The sequence below is a fragment of the Eulemur rufifrons genome, chromosome 25, assembly GCF_041146395.1.
Source record: "Eulemur rufifrons isolate Redbay chromosome 25, OSU_ERuf_1, whole genome shotgun sequence".
NCBI classification, from domain to species: domain Eukaryota; kingdom Metazoa; phylum Chordata; class Mammalia; order Primates; family Lemuridae; genus Eulemur; species Eulemur rufifrons.
In genome coordinates this window covers 11,677,000-11,698,677 of record NC_091007.1, presented here as the reverse complement: position 1 = coordinate 11,698,677, position 21,678 = coordinate 11,677,000, and the positions used below count along the sequence as shown (strand labels likewise).

The 21,678-nt window shown below is 38.8% G+C and overlaps 1 protein-coding gene across 1 annotated transcript in view; it reads left to right on the top strand.

Annotated features, from left to right (window-relative positions):
• The window catches only part of ST8SIA6 (ST8 alpha-N-acetyl-neuraminide alpha-2,8-sialyltransferase 6), a 104,256-nt gene extending 82,994 nt beyond the window's left edge, over nucleotides 1-21,262 (top strand). The window contains exons 5-8 of the mRNA XM_069458894.1: nucleotides 13,146-13,290; nucleotides 16,651-16,763; nucleotides 19,435-19,527; nucleotides 20,794-21,262. Of these exons, the coding sequence (XP_069314995.1) occupies nucleotides 13,146-13,290; nucleotides 16,651-16,763; nucleotides 19,435-19,527; nucleotides 20,794-21,262 (820 nt within the window). The remainder of the gene's footprint in view (nucleotides 1-13,145; nucleotides 13,291-16,650; nucleotides 16,764-19,434; nucleotides 19,528-20,793) is intronic.
• Nucleotides 21,263-21,678: the final 416 nt, after the last annotated feature.

Below are 21,678 nucleotides of genomic sequence, written 5' to 3'. Positions count from 1 at the left end.
CACCAAAAAGTGAGCAAAAGACACGAACATTTGGTGATACTTTCCTGGGGGGCTAAAGAAAAAAGAAAAAAAAAAGACATGAACAGAAGCTTTTCAAAAGGGATTTTTTAAAAATGCAAATTGGACTATGGACTCTGGCCACAACTCATTTTCACCACTTCCACCCTTTCCACCCTGCCCCAACCACTTTGCAACCCCTTGGTATTTTTTCATTGTACTCAAGACTAAAATTAAAATCCCACGAGGCCCTATGTTTCCTGGGGACTCCCTGCTCCTCTGGCCTCACTGTGTTCCACACTCCTCCTGGCTCCCGCATTGGTCTTTTATTTCACCAAATGTACTGCACTTGCTTCAGCCAGAGCCGTGACAATGCTGTCCCTTTTGCCTCCCCGACCTTCCCTAGTTAGTGAGTACTAATCTTCCAGATCTCAAATCAGTTGTTCCTGCCCCAGGGAAGCCTTCCCTGAACAACCTGATGAAGCCATTGCTGCCGCACTATCCTGAAATTCACCTTCTTTATGCTGGTCACAAGTACAAGTTTTCATTTTCTGTGTGTGTGTGTGTGTGTGTGTGTGTGTGTGATTATTTAATTTATAGAGGTGGTTAATCTGGGAGCCATGTGTTTTATGGAGTGAAAAATAATGATTGGAAAATATTTTCAGCAGGAGGAATGAAGAATTTTCTAAATGGTTCGGAAAATGGGTCAAGACTCAGCATAGTAATGAGAGGTTGAAGAGTATAGTCCGGTTTCTGGGTTCAGGAGCATGGGCACAGCTTTAAGTTGACTTCACATTTGTCTTTTTTAAATTTTTGGTTCCATGCATCTGACTGTGGATAACTCATTTGTTATCCCTAGTCTTTAATTTATTTAAAATTTGGTCTCCCTTGGAAGTGAATGAGTTCCCACTAGAACACCTTAAAGGCACCTTTTTACTTTTGACAACTAGTTGGTCATTGGTGTGTTGGTGGCATCATCATCATTGTTATTAGACTAAGCCACATCTCCCAGCTGGTCTCTTTGTCAGTAAAATGGAGATAATACTTGCCTCTGTGAGTTTTTATGAATATTCAGTATGTAAAATGCTCAGTGCAGAGTCTGTTACATGTCGGAATCTCAGTATGTGGTAGCCATCATTATTATTTCCAGCGTAATATTATTTTTGCTAGATTACAATTAATTTTACTAAAAATAGTTTAAACTCCGCACATCTGTAACAAATACAGCAAGTCCATGATGTAGCAATAAAGCTGTAATAGTTTCAGTTCCAATCCTCTGCTTGGGGAAATGTGTAAACACTTATAAACTCCAGTTTTGCTTTTGTGATCATTTCATATGGATTAGATCATGCACTTGGTAAGGACCAGCACTTCCTATTCAAGTTATTCTATTTGAACTTTCTTTGATCTTTTCATGATAGAAAGTAGGTCACATGGAGCAGAAAGTATTAAGTTTCAACTTTCTAAGTCGCAGTCTTCCTGTGCATTATTTGCAATACAAAAGGACTTACCTTTATGTGAACAGTGTGTGTCCCATCCTCCCATTTCGAGGTGTAGGTCACATCACGTGATCTAACCAGAAGTGACTCGGAACTGCCTGCAGGTGAATCATCCTGGTTCTAGGCAGAGCCAAACTTGCATATCCCACCCCTCAGTAGTCCTCAGATTATTCAGCCCTCAACTGTGACTGAATGAGGGTTGACAAGCCCAGGGTGGGAATGGATAATTCTTATTTCAGATTCTGTTGGGTGAAGCCTGAGGACAGAGATGAAAAGTCAGGATTTGGAAGGAAGCCAGAGGCCAAAAACAGTTCCCAGAGGCCAGGCAAAAACAGAAGCTGAGTCTGGGGCTGAAGCCAAAAAGTAGAAGATGAATTCCACAGTGAGCCGCCTGAGCTGTCCTGGAAGGATGCCTGAGACGTGAGCTGGCTTTCTAGGAGCACCCAGGGCCCCACTGTGTGTGGGAACCAAGCTCGTTAAATGGAGCAGAACAGGCCTGGCTACCTGTTAACTCCACCCGTGCAAGACACAGATGAAGCCCCGTGAGACCCATGCGTTGCTCAGTCGCTGGAGCGTACATGGAGCACTTGGTCTGGTGGACTGAAGTTCATGAAATCATGAGACCTTCTGCAAAAGAAAGTGGCATAAACACAAAATATACTGGGAATGTTTCCCTTAAGAAATGCTTCACAGAGTAGCATGTTGGTATAATTATACATAAGACTGATTCAGCATTGTAATTACAAAACTCTGTTTTCATAGGATTCAGAGTGTTAATTCAGGATCTCAATATGTTGCCAGACAATGTTTGCCAAAAAAAAAAAAAAATGTTTCCTGCTCTTACCTTAAAAATATCTAACTAGGCCAGGCATGGTGGCTCACGCCTGTAATCTTAGTACTTTGGGAGGCCAGAGTGGGAGGATTCTTTGAGGCCAGGAGTTCGACACCAACCTGAGCAATGTAGTGAGACCCTATCTATGAAAACTAAAACAAGTTAGCGGGGCATGGTGGTGTGCACCTGGAGTCTCAGCTACTTGGGAGGCTGAGACAGGAGAATCACTTGAGCCCAGGAGTTTGAGGCTGCAGTGAGCTATGACGACGACACTGCACTTCAGCCTGGGCAATAGACCGAGACTCTGTCTCAGAACAAAAAACAAAAAAAAACTAAAACCACTAAATAAATAAAAGTTTATACTTACTCTATCAACCAAGGTTTGGTATAAATGACTCCTTTACGTTCTCTTCACACATTGAACAATAATGACAGTGACCTGGATTTTTTTTTTTTTATTTTTAGATTGTAAACTATTAAATAAAATATATTCAGAAATCTTAACGTTCATCTGAACAGTTGACTTTGTATTTTTAGAGCTTGTGTTTTCCACACTTAGGTAATTCGCAATTGGCTTTAGCCTAACAATTTAAAAAAGGCAGGGGACACTCGTGCAACTAGCGCGCTGGGGGGACCTTGAGAGGACAGTGCAGTCATAGCTTTATGCTCGTTCCAGATGGCATCCGAGGCCAGATGGGTGAATCTCTCCTGTTTAGAAAGACTTTACAACCCTATTCTTTCACAATCTGACTCCCTGTTCTATTGTTGCAGTGTGGTCCCATTTATTAGGTTACAAGTGCTGGCATGAATTAAAACCGTAACAGGTCCCTACCTTCATTATGAACAGGGTGTTTACCTCGCACCTGTTGCTGAGACCATTCCCTGTGTCAGGGAAGGCACCACGTTCTCCCACTGGCCCAAATCAGAACTCCCTGCATGGCACTTGCTGTTGTCTTCTCGTTCGGTGTCAATGTCCAGTCGATCACCAAATTTAGCAGACTCACCGTGACCTGGCAGGAGGTGGAGCTTGTGTGGGGATGCTAGTGATGGGGAGTGGCTGTAAATACAGATGAAGTTTCACTGGCACCCACCGCTCACCTCCTGCTGTGTGGCCCGGTTCCTAACAGGCCATGGACTGGTACCAGTCTATGGCCCCAGGGGTGGGGACCACAGATCTAGAGTACCTTCAAAAGAGCCTCTGCATGTGACTTGAGCTTCTTGCAGCATGGTGGCTGGTTTTCTTGGGGAAGTATCTAAAGAATGAACGTTCCAAGCCACCCAGGCAGAAGCTGCAAGGATGTTTTGACCTAGCTTTGGAAATCCCAGAATGCCACCTGTGCAGCATTCTATTGTCAAGGCAGTTACTAAGGCCAGTCTGGATTCAAGGGGAGAAGCTTCAGATTTCAGATCACACATGCATACAAGGAGAGAAGGACTCAATGGGGCCATCTCTGGAGAATATGCACAATGCCAGGTTACTGCCATATCCTTCTAACTAGTTAGTGGGATCGTTTTCAGATCCAACAGATCTGTACTCCTTGCTGAAGCCAGGGTGCACATCCTAAAATGCATTTTTCATGTGTCACGTCCCTGAGACCCTTCCATGCCTTGCCCTTCCCCGTAGAAAACAGGCACACTGTTTACCTTGGCTTGCTCCTAGTGCTTTTCGGGGGCAGTTCTGCAGCGTCCCCACCAGCGCTCTGTCTCCTGAGCCACATAGAATTTTTTTCATAATTGTATAGTTCCCCTCTCTCTCTTTCCTCCAGGCTGCCACACTCCCTCTTCCCTGCTTCTCAAATAGCTTTTATCACTCCATTTCCTTCTCCCACCTTGCGTGGCCAGTGCTATTTATCTTTAGGTTTCCAGCTTAAACCTTGCTTCTTCTGGGGAGCAGATCCCTGACACCCCGAGTGGATTAGATACCTTCTTGTGTGCTCCAGACCCCACGGCTGGCCCAGGTCCGTGGGTTTGTCTGGACATGGAATCGGACTCAGTCGAACTTGAACTTGCTTTCACTCTGCTCTATTACTGATCCAGCAAACCATAAACACATGATTAGGGATGTAAGCAAATGGATTGTCCCACTCAGAAGTGCTCCAAAACGGTGGGCTCCCCAACCTTACACGGGCAGGGACGCCAGTCTGGAAGGTCCACTCTCTTGTCACAAAAGGATATTCTCCTTGGGCTCCAGTTCTGCCTGTCTTGGCTGGGGTTTTTTGATGCCTCAGTGGTATACAGCAGGCCTGGCATGGCCTGGCCCAGCTCCTTCCACCTCCTCCCCCTGTTGCAGTGTAGACTGATGGCATTAATTGTTTTGCTATTGTCTCTCTCCCACTACACTACAAGCTCTCCATGGGCATGTGCCCTGAGTTTTTTGTTATATCCCTGGTACTGAGAACAGTAGTAAGAGCTTGAATTGTCAAATAAATGTGCACGTACATGGATAAATGAATGAATGAAATCTCCAATTTTCCTTGAACGCTGTTCCACGTCAGTGGAGTCTTGACTCTCCCCTCTTTTGTGTTTGCCATTCATATTCGTTCTCTTGAGTGTGTCCATCCTCTTTCTCTTAGGAGCTTTGTCTTGGTTTATACAGACCCAATAATCTGTTGCTCGGGCAGGGATTTTCTGCCTTAGCCTTGACTGCGTGGACTCCTGGCCCCTGAACCTGTATCTGGCTAGGTCTTCCCTGGGCTTCATGAGGGAGGGATTTGGATGCTGTTTCCCTCTTTTTATTACACATATAGCCATGAAAATTCAGCACCACTTAAAAATATGTAATCACAATTTCCAAAATGTCCCAAGATGTAGATATTTTCCCATGCAGGTCAGAATGTACCCATGTCTTGTGACAGTGGCTGTGTGGGCTATCTCTGTCCCTGTTACTGTTTGTTTATGCCTATATTAGGCAATATTTAGAAGGAGTTTAGGGCAGTATTAAGAGCACACAGATATTAAGACTGGACCACTTGTGTTCAAATCTCAGTCCTGTCATTTGCTGGCTGTGTGACCTCAGGCAAGTTGCTTCACCTCTCTAACTCAACTTCCACGTCTGGAAAATGGGGGCAACAGTAGTGATAATAGTAGTGTTTCTCTCCGAGGGCTGTTATGAGGATTAAATAAGTTAATGTGTAAAGGGTTTGGAAAAATGCACAGGACATAGTAAGCACCAGGCATGTATTTACTGTTACCATTTATGCATTTGTGTACATGAGCCTCAAACTCACATGTTTCCTTTTTTACATTCCTATCTGGTCCTCTGTCTTGTGTCTTTCTGGTCCCCTTTCTGCTGAAGGTTCTGTCTGTGTAAATCTGTGGTTCTGTGTGATCATGTCGGTATTTGAATTCCTCTCTGGACATTTCATGTGTCTCTATATCCTTGGTTTTTGTGTGCAACTATCTTTTACCTTCTGTCTTCATCTCTCCTGCTTTTCTCAGGTTTTCCTTCCTTGTTTCACTTTCTGTGTCTGATGCTTTTCTTTTTCTTCTCTGTCACCTGCTATGTCCATCTATTTTTTTTCCCCCTTGGTTTCTCTGCAGTTTTAGTTTGCTCTTTCTCTTTGACCTCTCTACCTCTCTTCTGCAGTTCACAGTAATGTAAATGCCAAAATGTAAAAAATATTTTCTGAGTTCATTAAATAGTTTTCTATTCCCTTTTCAAAAATTTATAAGCTTATGAATACAATATTTTTCTGTGGCTCTCGGGAGTTGGAGGGGAATCGAATTGTTCTTTGCTTGCACAACCAGTTATTGATTTTCTTACCTGCGGTTCAGTGACCCTTTGTAGAGAAAAAGATTCCCCCTCTTTTGCTGACCTTTCCTTCCAGACCATAGTTAACCGTTTTTCACCTTCATTACCTTGCTCCGAAGTACCTTCCATGTTCTACTTCTCATCTACATTGTGCTGTCCGGGTGCAAGGGATGGCATCTGACTCATTCATTGGCATATTCTCAGGGCCCAGCACAGTGCCTGGAACACGAGATGCTCTCAATGAATTCTGTGAAATGAATGGATTCCCCAGAGGGCCTTGAGGTTTGGGGGAAGACCTAGAAGTGCACCTGCTCCTTGAGCCATTGTCTGATTGCCTGACAGCCTTTTTTTTTTTTTTAATCCATTATCTTTGTTTTTTCCACCTACAAATTTTCCTCCTTGCCTTTCACCCTATAAATCACTTGCTCAGTGTAGACTCTTTAAATCTTTTTTTTTTTTTTAGAAATTTTCAGTCAATGTCTAGTTTATTTTGGTTTTCATATAATATTCACTGTAACTTCATGTCTTTTTATTATTATTTCAGCATATTGTGGGGGTACAAAAGTTTAGGTTATGTATATTGCCCTTGCCCCCTCATCCCCCAGAGTCAGAGCTTCAAACGTGTCCATACCCTGGACAGTGCGCATCACACTCATTATGTGTGTATATACCCATCCGCTCTCCCCCCAACATCTGCCCGACACCCGATTAATGTTACTTCTGAATGTGCTCTTAGATGATGATCAGTGAAACCAATTTGATGGTGAGTAAATGTGGTGCTTATTTTTCCATTCTTGGGATACTTCACTTAGTAGAATGGATTCCAACTCTATCTTTAATTAGGTGACTCTAGCAGTAACCTGCCAGTCACTTCCCAGTCTGGTCTCTTTCCACTGCCGTCCATTCTACATGACCTGAAAGGTTGTTCCCAAACAGGTTTATTCATTCAGTGAACAAATATTTATCAAGTGCCTCCTGTGTGCTGGGCACTGTGCTAACACCACCTTCATGAAATCTCCCTTTAATGCTCAGGTTAAAGTGCACTTCCCATGTGTTCTTAGTATAACTTCGTATTATATTGAAATGATAATATCGAAATACCAGGCATGATCTGTGTCTGTCTCTTCTGATGTACATAAGCTCCTGGAGGGCCCACTCATGTTTTATTCATATTTGTATTTAATACTTCGTAAATTGTGATTCTGTGACTTTGGGCTGTGAACATCACTTGTGTGCTGAATTGCTCTTTATCTTAGTTGGCTCGAGCTGCTGTAATAAAATACCATAGACTGGGTGGCTTCAACAACTAACATTCATTTCTCACGGTTCTGGAGACTGAAAGTCCCAGATGAGGGTCCCAGCTTAGTTCTGGCAAGTTCTAGTGAGGATAATTCTTCCAGGCTGCAGACAATCAGCTTCTCACTGTAACCTCACATTCATGGGGACCCACCCTCATGACCTAACCACCTCCGAAAGGCCCCACCTCCTCATACCATCACATTGAGGGCAGAGTTTCAACATAGGAATTTTTTTCTTGAGGGGTATACAGGCATTCAGACCATAACAGTTCTAGTTCTGTATTTTTTCTTGAGGGGTATACAGGCATTCAGACCATAACAGTTCTAGTTCTGTATCTTGAAGCTCCCTAAGTTAAATCTAATTCTTCTTTCCCATTATAGTTCATAATATATTTGATGATAGCTGTTGAATCCCCTGAATCTGCTGTTCTCCTGCCTGGACATGATCAGTTCTTCATCTGTCATGGATTTCGATCTGTTCCCTCCAGACAGGCCCCCAGATTGTCAACGTGCCTTGGAAAGTAAAGCCTTCCCCACAGACCCAAGCACGCCGGGCATGGTTTGAACATTACAGGGTAGAATTCGTGTCTCCTCTCTCCTTCTAGCCACTGTTCCTTTAATTGTGCAGTTTCAGGTCTCATTTGAAGTTCGGTAAGCCAGTGCTTGCTGCTGGGTTCTATCGAGTCAGGAGAAAGCCTATACTTCTTCTTCATGCCTTAAGCGGCCTCCAACCAGGGAAGACTTGTTCTCAACCCTCAATACCAAGTTATTCTTTCTCTCCCACCTTCCCCAGACCCTTCCTCCCCATAGCTGTACACACAGGCCCACACACAAACACACAAACTCCTGCAGAGTCCAGCACAGCCACTAGGACATGGCCACTGTGTGTGGAGAACACACAGGTGGGGTTTTCTGCAGGATGTGACGTGAACGGTAGTAGAAAGGCCCTTTGAGCCCATCGATCTCTCCTACTTTTTTCTTTAACAAGTGCTTCCAATTATGAACTTGAGGATTCTAGAAAAATCTATTGGGTTGTATGATATGGCAGTTCAGACAAGAATATTTTACTTATGTTAATTTCCCCCACTGCACACCATAGTTCTTTGTAGGGCATGCCTTGGAAGTGGGCTTTGGAGTAAAGGTTTGAATCCTGGGTTTGAATCTTAGCTTTGCCACTTACTACCTGACAAGTCATCCTTGTAAATCCTTTTTCTTCCCTACTAGATCACAGACACTATAAAGGCAGAGACAATGCTTAGTTTATTGACCAATGTGTAGACAGCAGCACCTCTCAGTGCTTGGTATTTATTAGGTGCTAAATAAATATGAATGAATGAATGAATATGTATTCATATTCACCTCCTTAACTGTAGGGGCCCGAATTGTCCTCATCTGCAAAATAAGAGTATTAATTGTACCTATTTTGGAGAACTATTGTAGGGCTTAAATAAAATAATCAATGTAAGTATGTAGCACATAGTGAGAGTGCACTGAATGTTTGTTATTGAATTATCAATCCCTGAATTATGTAGGGTTGAGTGGGGCCAGAGGAAAGGCAAAAAGAAAGGAATATTAACAGGAGAGAGGCAGGTGGTGTATTTCTTGGCCTAGGTTTGCTGTGTTTTTGGTGAAGGAAAAGAAATTTGACTGTTTTAGAAATGGTTAGGATGGGAAATACGTCCTTTGAGTTTCTGCAGGTGCTTACCTTTTAAAACTCCTGACTTTAGGACCCTCATTAGAATCACAGAGAATGAATCCCAGAAATCTAGCTTTTTATTAGTGCTTAGAAAGTGCCTGCAGCTTCTACCTCCCCGTAACAGCCCCACATCTCATTAGGGAGTCTATCAGAGAGTTTAATAAACAGAAGCAATGCCTGGGAGCTTGGGCTCCGGCCTTTAGGTCGTTAGTATTCAGGGTGTCCTAGAGTGTCCTCTGCACTGAAAGCCTTAAGTCATCATTAACATTTCATGGAAATCCAGGAAGCATTGCATTTAGAACTGAAGAAGAATTTTGACCTGAGACTTGAAATGAATAAAAACAAAAACAAACAAAAAAAATTTTTTTAGAAAAGAAAATAGTACCTACAATGAAAAAGAAAAAGGAATCTCCACAATTTTAACAAAGAGCCCTTTCTCAAAAGTGTATTTATTAGACCACCTGTGATGCAAAGATGATTTTGCACATTTTGAGATTCCATCTTTATAGATCAATGCTACAAGGATTCAGGCAGATTCTCCCAAGGCCAACCTACTTCTTAAAAGTTAAGTACTTTTGAAAGAATATGAATTCTGAATTCTCTTCTGAATTCTGGGACTCAGTGCAGCACGGAGGGTCCTGATTTTTTCCTGGGGGGCAGAGGGCATTATATTGTCTTTTGAACCTGGGTTACTAGATGGAGGAAATTGCTGAAGGTGGGACACAGCAGGGGTTAGATTGTCATCAAGCTAGGGTTTCTTTTCCATTTTGTTTAGGGCACATTGACCAGATTGCCTGATAACCCTGATCCCATTGAGGATCCTGTACATCTTCTATGTAAAATGAGAGCCTCAAATGTCTCAGTTGTATATAGGATTTGAAGCATTTATACATAAATGGTACGGTAGCCTTCGAGTCGTGCCTGGGCAGGTTTTCAGCAAGGTGCTACCAGCATTACTTTGTGAACAACCGTGTTACCGTGGCACCATTTCGGAAAGCATCCAGAAGGAAAAGGCTTAAATGACAGCATTCCCCCCAATGACAACATATTGTAGTGTAAACTGCCGAGAACTGAATGTCCAAAGACTTGAGTTGGAGTCATTTACAACCTGCCTGCCTTGGTCATGTCATTTTACCCTCTCTCAATCCCTGTTTTCTCATCTTTAAAATGGGAATAATAGTATCTTCTATCTACTTGGCGTGTGGTGCGAATCGCATGGGATAATGAGTGTGCAAAGGCTCTGGAAAGTACAGCGCTTTACCAGGGTCAGGCTTGTGTCTTGTGATCTGGCTGGGCATTTACTATTGTGGGATGGGAAAGCTCAAGTTACAGACAACTGAGGTGTCGCAGAAATGGCAGATTTTTTGGTTAACACCCGCATGAGCTGGGACGTGACAAAGACCATACATTTGTCATACTGCCACTGGATACAAAGGCTTAACAAGTCCCATTCGTCTGTGTCTAAAGGCAGGTTGCAGAAATGACATTTTGGATGATTATTCTGTTATTCTTCCTGGGAGATTATTATGAGTGTTTAGATGGTTCATGTTGATTCTTGATGGGGGAATGGCTAAACCAACTCTGATACACCCGTACCGTGGAGTACTACTCCAGCAATAAAAAGGAACAAACTGCTGATGCACACGGCAACATATATGAATTGCAAAACCATTTATGCTGAGTGAAAGAAGTCTTACCTAAAAGCACACAAGTGGTATGATTCTCTTCATATTCTAGAACAGGCAAAACTAATCTATGGTGGAAAATAGTCACAAAAGTGGTTGCTTCTGGGGTTTGGGGGAAGGCTGGAGACAGGAAGGGTTTAGAGGGGAAGCATACTGAGACCTGTAATTTACTCTGAATTGCAATGATTACAACAAAAATGGATTGCTGGGTAGATACGCAATAAGGCAAATAAAATGAAAAGTTAATTGCAGAATCTAGCTGGTGGATATTCAAGTGCTCATTGTCTACTTCTTTCAACTTTCTTGTAGGTTTGAAAATTTTATATTTTAAAAATATAATTTCAGAAAAAAGTTATTAACATAACAAAAAGCACAAAAGGAACTGTGGTTAGTGTTTTTGGTGATGCAATATTCATGTCAGTACTGAATATCCTTAGAGAAATTAAGATATTTGTCAGAGCTAAACAGGAATTTATTATATTATATTGCCTTTCCTCAAAATGCTGGATAAGAAAGACATTTAAAATTATAAACACATGAGGATTTCTGAGTTTGCAATATGTCACATGAATTATCAAAAATTAAATTTATAATTAAAAATTACTTAGCATCATGTTTTTGACTACACATCATTTCATTTTCATTTTTTTTCTTTTGCTAATCTCCATGAACCATCTTTTTGCAATAATAGGTTCTAAAATACAAAAAGAAGTCATGAGCATGTGACAGAATTCAATTAAGAAGACTACACTATTTCAGCGATATAAGTTAACTGATGGAAGAAGTGTTGTTGAAAACCTTGACTTTAGGATGCAAATAATAGCATCTTAACTTTTCATACCTTGAGAATTATTGGCATTTAGGAAGACTGAATTTAAAATTACTGTGACAAGTTAGAGAATTGTATTTTTTCAAAAGGACAAAATTCAGTAGAAACATGTACAAATGTTTATCATTCAGGACCAAAAACCAGTAATAAGAGTGTGGAATGAGAAAGGACCAATTCTAATGAATCTAGCCAAAGTCAACCTCCTTGCTGAATATTCCCTCTCCCTTGTCTTGTGATTGGATCCAGCTTGGATACATATTTTTAAGTAAAATGGAGAAATAAGTCAAGATTTAAAGAGGAAAAAGATGACTAATGAAAATCTTTTCCTTTGAGGAAAACCTGAGAGAAGAGGAAATTCTGTAAACTCTTCAAGATTGAAAAGGTTAAAGTTTTGCTTGATTGTCATTTTTAATTACATGAAGTATTTTTATGAAGAGAGTCTATGAAAACCTATTGATGAAAATGGATTTAAGTGAATAGTTCCAATGTGCAAATGGAAGAATCTCTTGACTTTATCTCTTGACAAAATGAAGGGGTGCGCCTTGATTTTGACTTTAAGGTTGATTAAACCCCGGAATATTTATCAAGAGATGCTCTGGAATCTATGTCTTTGGAGAAGTACATTAATGAAATATAAATTCTGAGTGGTTCTATACTCACCTGCTGGAGGTTGAGGGCTAACTTGGGTGATCCCTGAAAGCACATTTCTGGGTCTGCATTCTAACAATGATGTTTCATTCCACAGTGATAGTTTTGAAATATAATTGGTACTATTTATGCTTTTCTGGGCTTTCTATGAGGAATGACAACTTTAACACATTAACTGCCATGTGAGTTGTATTTAACTCATGCTAGTTTTGAGCCCTGTGAAGCATATGTAACTCACACGTCTCTACTTTGAGAGCCACATGAACTGTTTTTCAAGTTGCTTATAAGTAACGCACAGAAAACAATAAAAAACAAATTTTTCATTAAATTAGAAAGGATCATTTTGTTTTTGAAGTTTTTATTCTATTTTCTTAATAAAACACCATGGATCCAAGGGAAAAAAATATTTTTTTCTAGTGTATCAGTCAATGTGTTAAATTCACTTCCCTTAAAGATTCACTGTGTTAAATAATTCTCCTTTTTGTTGGACTTGTCTCATAATAAATGACTACATACTGCTTTGGTGACTGTGATTCTGTTAACTTAGTTTCTGTATTTTGCAAAATAACTATAATGTTGTCCCACGTTTTTCTCTTCAACGTTTTAACAATATTTTTAGAAGGAAGTTTTTATATTTAAAATTGTTGTATTCATGAGTATTTTCTATGAGTGAGAAGGTCCCTACCTGAGTGTAAGTATGTTTAACTGCTTTGCTATTTCACCTTGACGAGTTACAACCCCACCATCCAGGGACAGTTAGAATTGAATGAGATAAAAATGTCATCTTTGTGAATAATTTATCTTCTAGAAAGTCAATATGGCAGACTCCCCTTTTACATTTCCATTGTAGCCTCTATTTTTGGTTTTTTAATCTTATGCCTTGGCTCACTTGTCTTCTTTTCCTTTGCAGAGCAAAACTTGCTTCCTGTTGTGACGCCGTTCAAAACTTTGTTGTTTCTCAAAATAATACTCCGGTTGGGACTAATGTGAGTTACGAGGTGGAAAGTAAAAAACAAATCCCAATTAGAAAGAATATTTTTCATATGTTTCCAGTGGTGAGTAAAGATTTGTTGTCGGTTATTTGCGTCACCATTCTAGATGAATTTCCTCTCACTTTAAGCTATAACTTATAATAATGAAGGGACTAATTAAAACACCATGGACTTATTTTGTATAAAATACATACAGTGGGCCATTTTAAAAAGGCAGTTTGAATGCAGTGTGGCTCTGCAGGAAAAGCTATTTATATCTTAAATGATGAGCTCTTCCAGTCCCAAGTTTTCTGGACTCTTCATAGCATGAGATGTGGTGCTCGAGTTTTCTGCATACTAATTGCTGGGGCTTGTGAAGGTGGCCATTTTTCACCTGGAGTAAGATTCTTCCTGTTGTCACTTTGTGTGGCTACATCAATTGCTTCACAAAGAACTGTAAGAAATGTAGGCTTATGTGGCTTGTCTTTGGGAAGGAAATATGTAAGAATTTGTGGTCAACAAACATAACCACCATAAAAACAGGGCTTTTTGTCTGTGTTCACTGATGCATCCCAAGCTTCTAGAACATTTCCCAGTACATATATACATTTGTTACATATTTGTTAAGTAAACAAATGAGTGATAATATGAGATCGTACCACTTGACACAGTGAGGAGAAACTTGACCCTTAATACAAATCCAAACGTGGGAAATTTTTACTATGAAGAGGAAAATTACCATTGCTTATAAATATACACTCTCAGGCACCTTTCCATAATTTGATTAAAAGCAGTTAGACCAAGTCAATATGGCCAAAATGGGATCCCTTTATATGTGCAGTTTACCAACTGTAGGATGTTAGATTGTTATCATTCTCTTTTGTTGAGCCTTTGACTTCTTTCAATTAATTTATTTTTGATCATGTAAGTTCCAATTTTTTTTTATAGTATGATGCAGAGGAAGAAGAATTTGCAGAGAATAAATGAGAAATAAATGGAAAACGATAAAGAAGAGAATACTGCAAATTTTCTGGGAGAAAAAGGGTGTAAAAATAACTCATAAAGAATTCTCACAGTGCATAGAATTTGCTAATAATTGAAAAGATAACAAAAGAATATTTCTATTCCCTATCAGGGAAGGCCTTGGAGAATTTGACAATGAGCAACTTTTTCACTTATGCAGTTTTTGCTAGTATTTGTGTTGTTTTCTACTGACCAGAGCAGAGAAGCAGCAGCTATTTTGTTTCTCATTGGGTAACTTGAAAGAAATAACTTAGCATAGGTTTGAGAATTGTGATGCAGTTAACAATTGCATTTGCTTTCCAAATTTATACTGATTTTTTTTTAAAGCTGGGGAGAGGAAATTCTGCAGTCAACATAGTGACAATTGAAGAGCTAGACCACTTTTTTGCTTTGCTTCAACCTTCACCTTCCATGGATAGGTGGGGCTGGTGGTCTACTCCAGTCTCCTACATGCAGCTCTCAGGGACTAACTGCTGGGCACACAGCAGATTGCTTTTGATTAAGTGGTGTGAAGTCACTTCCTCCACGAACTTTTCGAAGTCACTTGAAAAGGGAAACAACAAAATTAATTTTCAACCAGAGTGTGCCAGGAGCAGGCATTGGAGCCGTGCAAATTTGCATTTTCTCTGGAGGTTTATTTAAGGGAATGTCGAGGTTTGTAATTGATTTAAATTCCTACTGAACACGAGATACTGAAGCATATGGATGTTTTCCCCTAGTTGACCAAGAAACCAGAGAAAAACATTCATTATTTTGAGTGCATAATTTGAGATATGTTTCCCTCAATAATCTCTTCTGTTTTGTACCATAAAGAGCATATTTTCATTTTTGCATTCTATCGTATCTATTACATCCAGAATTTATTGTGGAAACATTTAGTAGACACTGTTTGAAGACATCTTGAGCTAGAAGTTCAATGTCATGAAATAGCCTGAGGTATCTGAGAACCACTCATTTCAGAGCCAGGCACTCTCTACTAGGCATTATGGTTATAACGAGAATTAAGGGACTTAATGAAGTCAATGATTTAACTTAACTGGTGAGAAACTGTGCAATGGGTTGTGGTTAAGAGCATGTACTCTGGAACAGGCTGCCTGGGTTCATATCCCAGCTCTGCCCCTTTCTGGTTCCTGCTTGAGCTCATCCCTCTATTTTCCCATATGTAAAATGCTCCTAAGGTGGTTGTGTGGATTAACTGTGTTAATAAGTTATGCACTTGGAACAAGTGCCTCTCACATGACAAGCACAGTAGATAAACCTACGAAGAGAGAAGTACTGAAATAGAGTTCTGTTTGCCTGTTGGGCTTCCCCCAGATGCAGCACCAGGAGCAGATGCCAGTGGTAGTGGTTCAGGGGTGTCTGTTGGTGCTTGGGGCTGCTTGAACCACATGGGCCATGGGCTGTTGCCAGTGCGCTGGTAAACTGGCTTTGGGAAGGGGTGCACCTTGATTTTGTAGCCTTTGCCAATTTCAATGTTGTAAATATCCCCATCATGGACAATTTCAGGTTACCAAGGGTTTAACTGCTAGCTCACAAAATTCCTGAATATTTACCAATATGAACCAGATTGCACAAGTCAGCTCCAGCACCTATAGACAGTGTAGGTGAATCGGGACCTCATCACTGTGGAGTATGAGCTGGCACCTTTGCTGTGGGCTCCAGATCACACATTCTTACTTCTGGGAAAGTGACCAGAAAAGGAAAAGTGCACCATTGACTTGAAAAGTTATGTTTCAGACTGTGGAGGACTTGGGGAAAGTGGGAAAACTTTTGGGGTAAGCAAGTTGGACCCCAGGAGGAAATAAAAAAGATTCAGGCCTTGGAAATTAATTTGAAATATGTCAGCGCAGAGTTGATAGGCCTCCCTGAAGCACCCTGGCTGGTCATTTGTGGAGATGGCAGGCATAAATCTAATACCATTACCGAGCCTGAAGGTCTAATTTATATTTAAGAAGCACAGGGAATTTTTGCTAAATTACCTATTAACTTTATGCCCTGGAATAGAAGATTGCATGCTACTTTCTAATTTCTTTATTTTCTCTTTTTTGCTGAAAAAAGTCCTGTTTATCAGAAAGGCACAATGTGGAATTTTGCCATTCTCATTTTATTTACTTTATTATATGATGTAAGATATGTTAAATTATATTTGTATACAAAGATATTATATTTCATAGTATTATATTATATTGCATATTGTATGATGTCTATTCCTCTCGAGAGAAATGAAATTTAGGTTCACCGTGATGATTTTTATTATAAGTCATAATAAGTTGATCAGCATGCTACACTGCTGCTTGTTCCTTTTCTTGTTGTTTTTCTTCCCCTTAGCCTGCATAAGAAGTGAAGTTACTGGAATTAAGCTGATGTTTGTGGTTCTAAAATTAAAGATATTTCACACAGTTTTTCCTTTTCTCCTGCTAGTCCCAGCCTTTTGTGGGGTACCCTTACAATCAGTGCGCAGTGGTTGGAAATGGGGGGATTCTCAATAAGTCTCTCTGCGGAGCTGAAATAGACAAATCCGACTTCGTTTTTAGGTAAGACCTGTCAAATTGGTTTCTTTGAAACAAAAGATCAGTTGGGTATTTTAGAGGGAGAGTGGAAAGATATCTCATGGAAATTTTGCCCTTTGAGCTGTGTTGCTGAAGTCTACAAATTATTCAGGTTGGCTTTCCCGAAGTGTCCCATGGTTCATGAGTTTCTCAGAATGTTGATACCAGAAGGATAAAAATGTGCTATGGTCAGGTACAAAATTCTGGGTGAAATCATGGTGAATGAGGGATTTATAGTACAGGAATTATCAGAGCCTTCAGTATCTTAAAGGATCCCATGGCTCCCTTGGAAGAACTCTAAGGAACAACATTTCTCAGACTCACCTGATCTTAAAGACCATTTTCCTTGCAGAGCTTTTCAAGGATGTTTTGTTCTTGGATAATACTTGGGAAAATGGCGATCAAGGTATTTTACAGCCATGCAAGGCCATTGTTTAGTCTTCTGGCTTGCAATTTTTAAAAAATCGTGCAGTTTCTGAATTCTGGTCTTTTTAAACATTTTCTGTCTCGATACCAGCTAGCTTGCAAAAATAGAAACAAAATGGTTTCTATGTGTGAGTGGTACTAACAAGCCATTCTACAAAGTAGCTCCACTTTCAGAATATGATGGAAAGGTGATTTATCCAAGTGAGGATGGGCTTTAATTAAAATGCACCTTTTAAAAGACTAAGTAGAAATCTGTTTATCCCTGTTTTAGGAGCACTGATTGTATACATCAGAGATGATGCTTTGATCCTTATTGAGTCAATGCTGCAAATAATAAAGAAACAGGATTTTAAAAAAAGAGCTCCCCCTCATTTTAAAATTTATGATGAGGGTAATGATGGAACAACCATAGACCTGACAGTCCAACAATTACTGAATATTCATGTTCTTCATGATTAACGGTAAAATGGCCAGTATGTGAATGGTTGAGCCATTTCCTTCAAGAACTCAGTGTGAAAAGGCCATAATGAATATAAATAATTCTTCTTGCAATAGACTTTTTATAGACTTAAAATTCCCAAAACATCTGTGTTGAGGATTATGCCTAAACATTCATTTTACTTTATAGCGAGTATAGGAAATATAAATTTAGGCTCGAATACTAAAAAAAAAAAAAAAAAAAAAACTCAGCAGATATTTAATTTATAACTCTAAAATAAATGCCTGTGTTTCTAGATTCTACATTTGCTGATGCCAGGTATTTTTTCTGAATATAGAATTCCCTTTGAAGCCAGTCATTTAAACTGAAAGGCAAAATGAGGACTAGACATAGTTGGTGTCATTAAAATTTAATTTTTTAAGCCTGAACTTATTTTGGCTATGCATATTGATAGTTTGTAACACAATCTGGAAGCTGGTTTTTTTTTTTTTTTTTTCATTTCAAAAGATTGGGAGATATGAAATAAGTGGGGGAGGAAAAAATAGGTAATGATTATACTATTACTATACTATGACTATACTACTGTGTATGTGTGTATATATGTGAAATGTAGTGTACTACCATATGTATACATGTATGGTATATAATATATACATGTACATGTAACATACTACTATACTATGACTATATACTGCGTTTGTGTATATGTGTATACATATGTAAATATAATTATATATGTGTGTGTATGTGCATATATACACATACACAAAAAAATACCCTTCCCCCTAGCAATCTCCTGTGATACTATATTGGAAGTCACTTTTGATTCTTCAAAAGAACATGAGACTGTATTAGGAGGTAGACTTGTTATGGGAAGCCCACTAATGAGGTCATTTGTATGGCTTAGTACCTAGGATTAACATTTATTTTCCCAGGCTGCCATATTCATTTTCTGACTTATCTTTGATATCTATGAGGGAACTACATGTTTCATTTATTTGTATGTTTCATAAAGCATGGTATAAAATATTTCAATCTCAGTCATATTATAGACTATGTCAACTTTAAACAGCCTTCCTTAGGAATCACTCAAAGATGCTCCCTTTTTATGCTTAGCTTTACTACTTGAAATTCTACAAATGGCATTGAGGGAGTCATAACCAACTTTCCCTTTCTTGTGACGGGAATATAATTACTCAAAATTAGAATTCTTAATTTGCTTTCCAATTTAAAAACAAATTAGTACTCAAAGGAAGATGAGAACACTGGTATGAAAACATCACTATAAGAACATTAAGGCTTTATTTATTAACACCATGATTTGGTGGCAAAACTATCCATGTGGAATCAGAAGATTTTGATTTTTTAATGTAGTCTTTGCTTCTGGAAGACTCTATAACTTTAGTCACAGTACCTCAATTTTTTAAAAGTCTGTAAATTAGTGCTCCTACCACTGTGGGAATATCATCAGTATAAATAACAATTTTAATAAAAAGATTGGGAACTCTTCAAAAGTTAGGCAAGGTGTACTTGTCATTTCTGGTTTTGATACTTAAAAGAGATCATTATCAATATTAAAAGCCTTTATCAAATTTGTATATTTCATACAATGTCAACCAAATGCTCCGTAGTTATTAAATAATTTTAAATGGAAATCAGATGGATTTTGAGGAGCTCTTAACAGCAGTGATTTTCTCCAATAAAAGGACAATTATTGTACGTATCTGTGTGTATACACTTTTTTTTTTTTACAAGTTCTAGTTTAAAAATTGTTTCCCTTCCAAATTTCAGATGTAACCTCCCCCCAACCACAGGAGATGTTAATAAAGATGTTGGAAGCAAAACAAATCTTGTGACTGTCAATCCCAGCATCATAACGCTAAAGTAAGTACCTGCAACTTACATAACTGTTCAGGAACATTTTTCCATTGTTTAAAATGTTTCTCAGTCTGAGCGTTAATCTTTTTGCTGAGGCTGACTTGCAATACAGCTGGAATGGCTTTTGGGGAAAATATATAAGAATACATTTGCAAATTTTGACATTCTATCAAGGTTGTGGTTCGTAAGAGGTATAACTCAGTTGTACTTCTAATGCCATAAGCTAAATATTTCAAATCAAATGAGAACTTTTCTCCTCATCCTTTTTTTTTTTTTTTAACAAGAGTAAAGTTGCTTTTTTCCATTTTCTTTCAGAGTTTTAACACTACTCTTTTATCTTGGCTGCACTTTCTTGATAAAATTTAATGTCCTTAGAAACTTCAGAGAGTGAGTTCTAGGACAATCTGCAAAATGAATACAGTTTTCACTTTGAATAGTTTATCACTAAAAACTAATGACCATTCACTTCTGCAATGTAACTACTATAAAATTGTTGGTTGACTAATAAAAAATCCCATACATGGTTTTACTTCACTTTTTTAAATCAAAAATGACTGATAAATATTATGAATAGATTATGCCCCTCCAAATAACTCTAGCGTCTCTTAAGAGAAAACAAAATGTTGTACCTGCATTCCAAAAGCTTATTTTCTAAACACTCACAATCGTGCTTACAAGAATACTTAGTAAGGTATTATTTAAATCATACATCTAGAGGTAGCACAATGCATGGAGGAAATTTAAAAATATATCTATATTTATATATAGTTATTTTAGGTTTTCTAAAGGGAACTTCTATTTTATACTTAAATATGTACAAAAGGTACATATCATATCATACAGAGATCACAAGTGTACAGCTCAATGAGTTTTTAAAATCTATTGATAGGTGTGCTATGTTTGAAAAAGTATTTTATTGTTACAAATTTGGAAGCTGTTTCAGTGCCAAAATATAACTTTAGAAAAAAATTACTGAGTCAGAATATAAAATAATATAAGAAATGTCTGTCCAGTAAGAATATAGCCCAGGAAGAAAGTAGAAATTGAAAGCCTAGGTATTCCATGAAAGAGAGATGAAGATCTAGTCTTTAATATTGATTGGCATGATGCTTATTTGAATGGGTTTTCCCTGAGTCTGCAGTTTATCTCTTTTATATGCAGAATATAAGTGGTTCACTTTTTTGACCATTGGTACATTCAGCCTCATGTTACCAAAACTGCTACTTTGATTATTATCCTTGTTATTATTATAATTTCTTTAAAATTTGGCAGATATGGGAACTTAAAGGAAAAGAAAGCAATATTTCTGGAGGACATTGCAACCTATGGAGATGCATTTCTTCTTCTGCCAGCATTTTCTTTCAGGGCCAACACTGGTGTCTCTTTTAAAGTATACTATACACTCAGAGACTCTAAAGCAAGACAGAAGGTTCTGTTTTTCCATCCCAAGTACCTGAAACATCTGGCCCTTTTCTGGAGAACTAAAGGTGTGACCGCGTACCGCTTGTCCACCGGTTTGATGATTGCAAGTGTCGCAGTGGAACTGTGTGAAAACGTGAAGCTTTATGGATTTTGGCCCTTCTCTAAAACTGTAGAAGACACACCTGTCAGCCATCACTACTATGACAACACGTTACCTAAACGCGGTTTCCATCAGATGCCCAAAGAATATAGCCAGATCCTCCAACTGCATGTCAAAGGAATCCTCAAACTACAATTTAGCAAATGTGAAACAGCCTAAACAAAATGTCTTAAAATGGGAATAATTTTAATAAAATGTGGTGGGTAACAATGTTTCCATACACTAAAGGATGTGATAATAGAGTATTACAGGAAAAGACCAGAATTTGGTTTGACCAAAGCTCCCCCACTAACTTTGCAACCTCAGCAAGTCATTCAATTGTTCTGATCTTCAGTTTCCTTCCCTGTAAAATGGGGACCATGATATCTGACTCATGCAATTAAAAGCTGATAATTTGTAAAAATTCTTGGCATAATGTTTGGTGTGAGGTAGGGACTCAATGAATTTTTTTTTGATACTATTTGTAACAGCCATGTCTACCCTCACCAGACTGATAATAAAAGGCATGCTGTCTTGGATACACTTTCTGAAGAGAACAGCTGAATTGCCAGTATTCATTTGATTTCCTTCTCTGG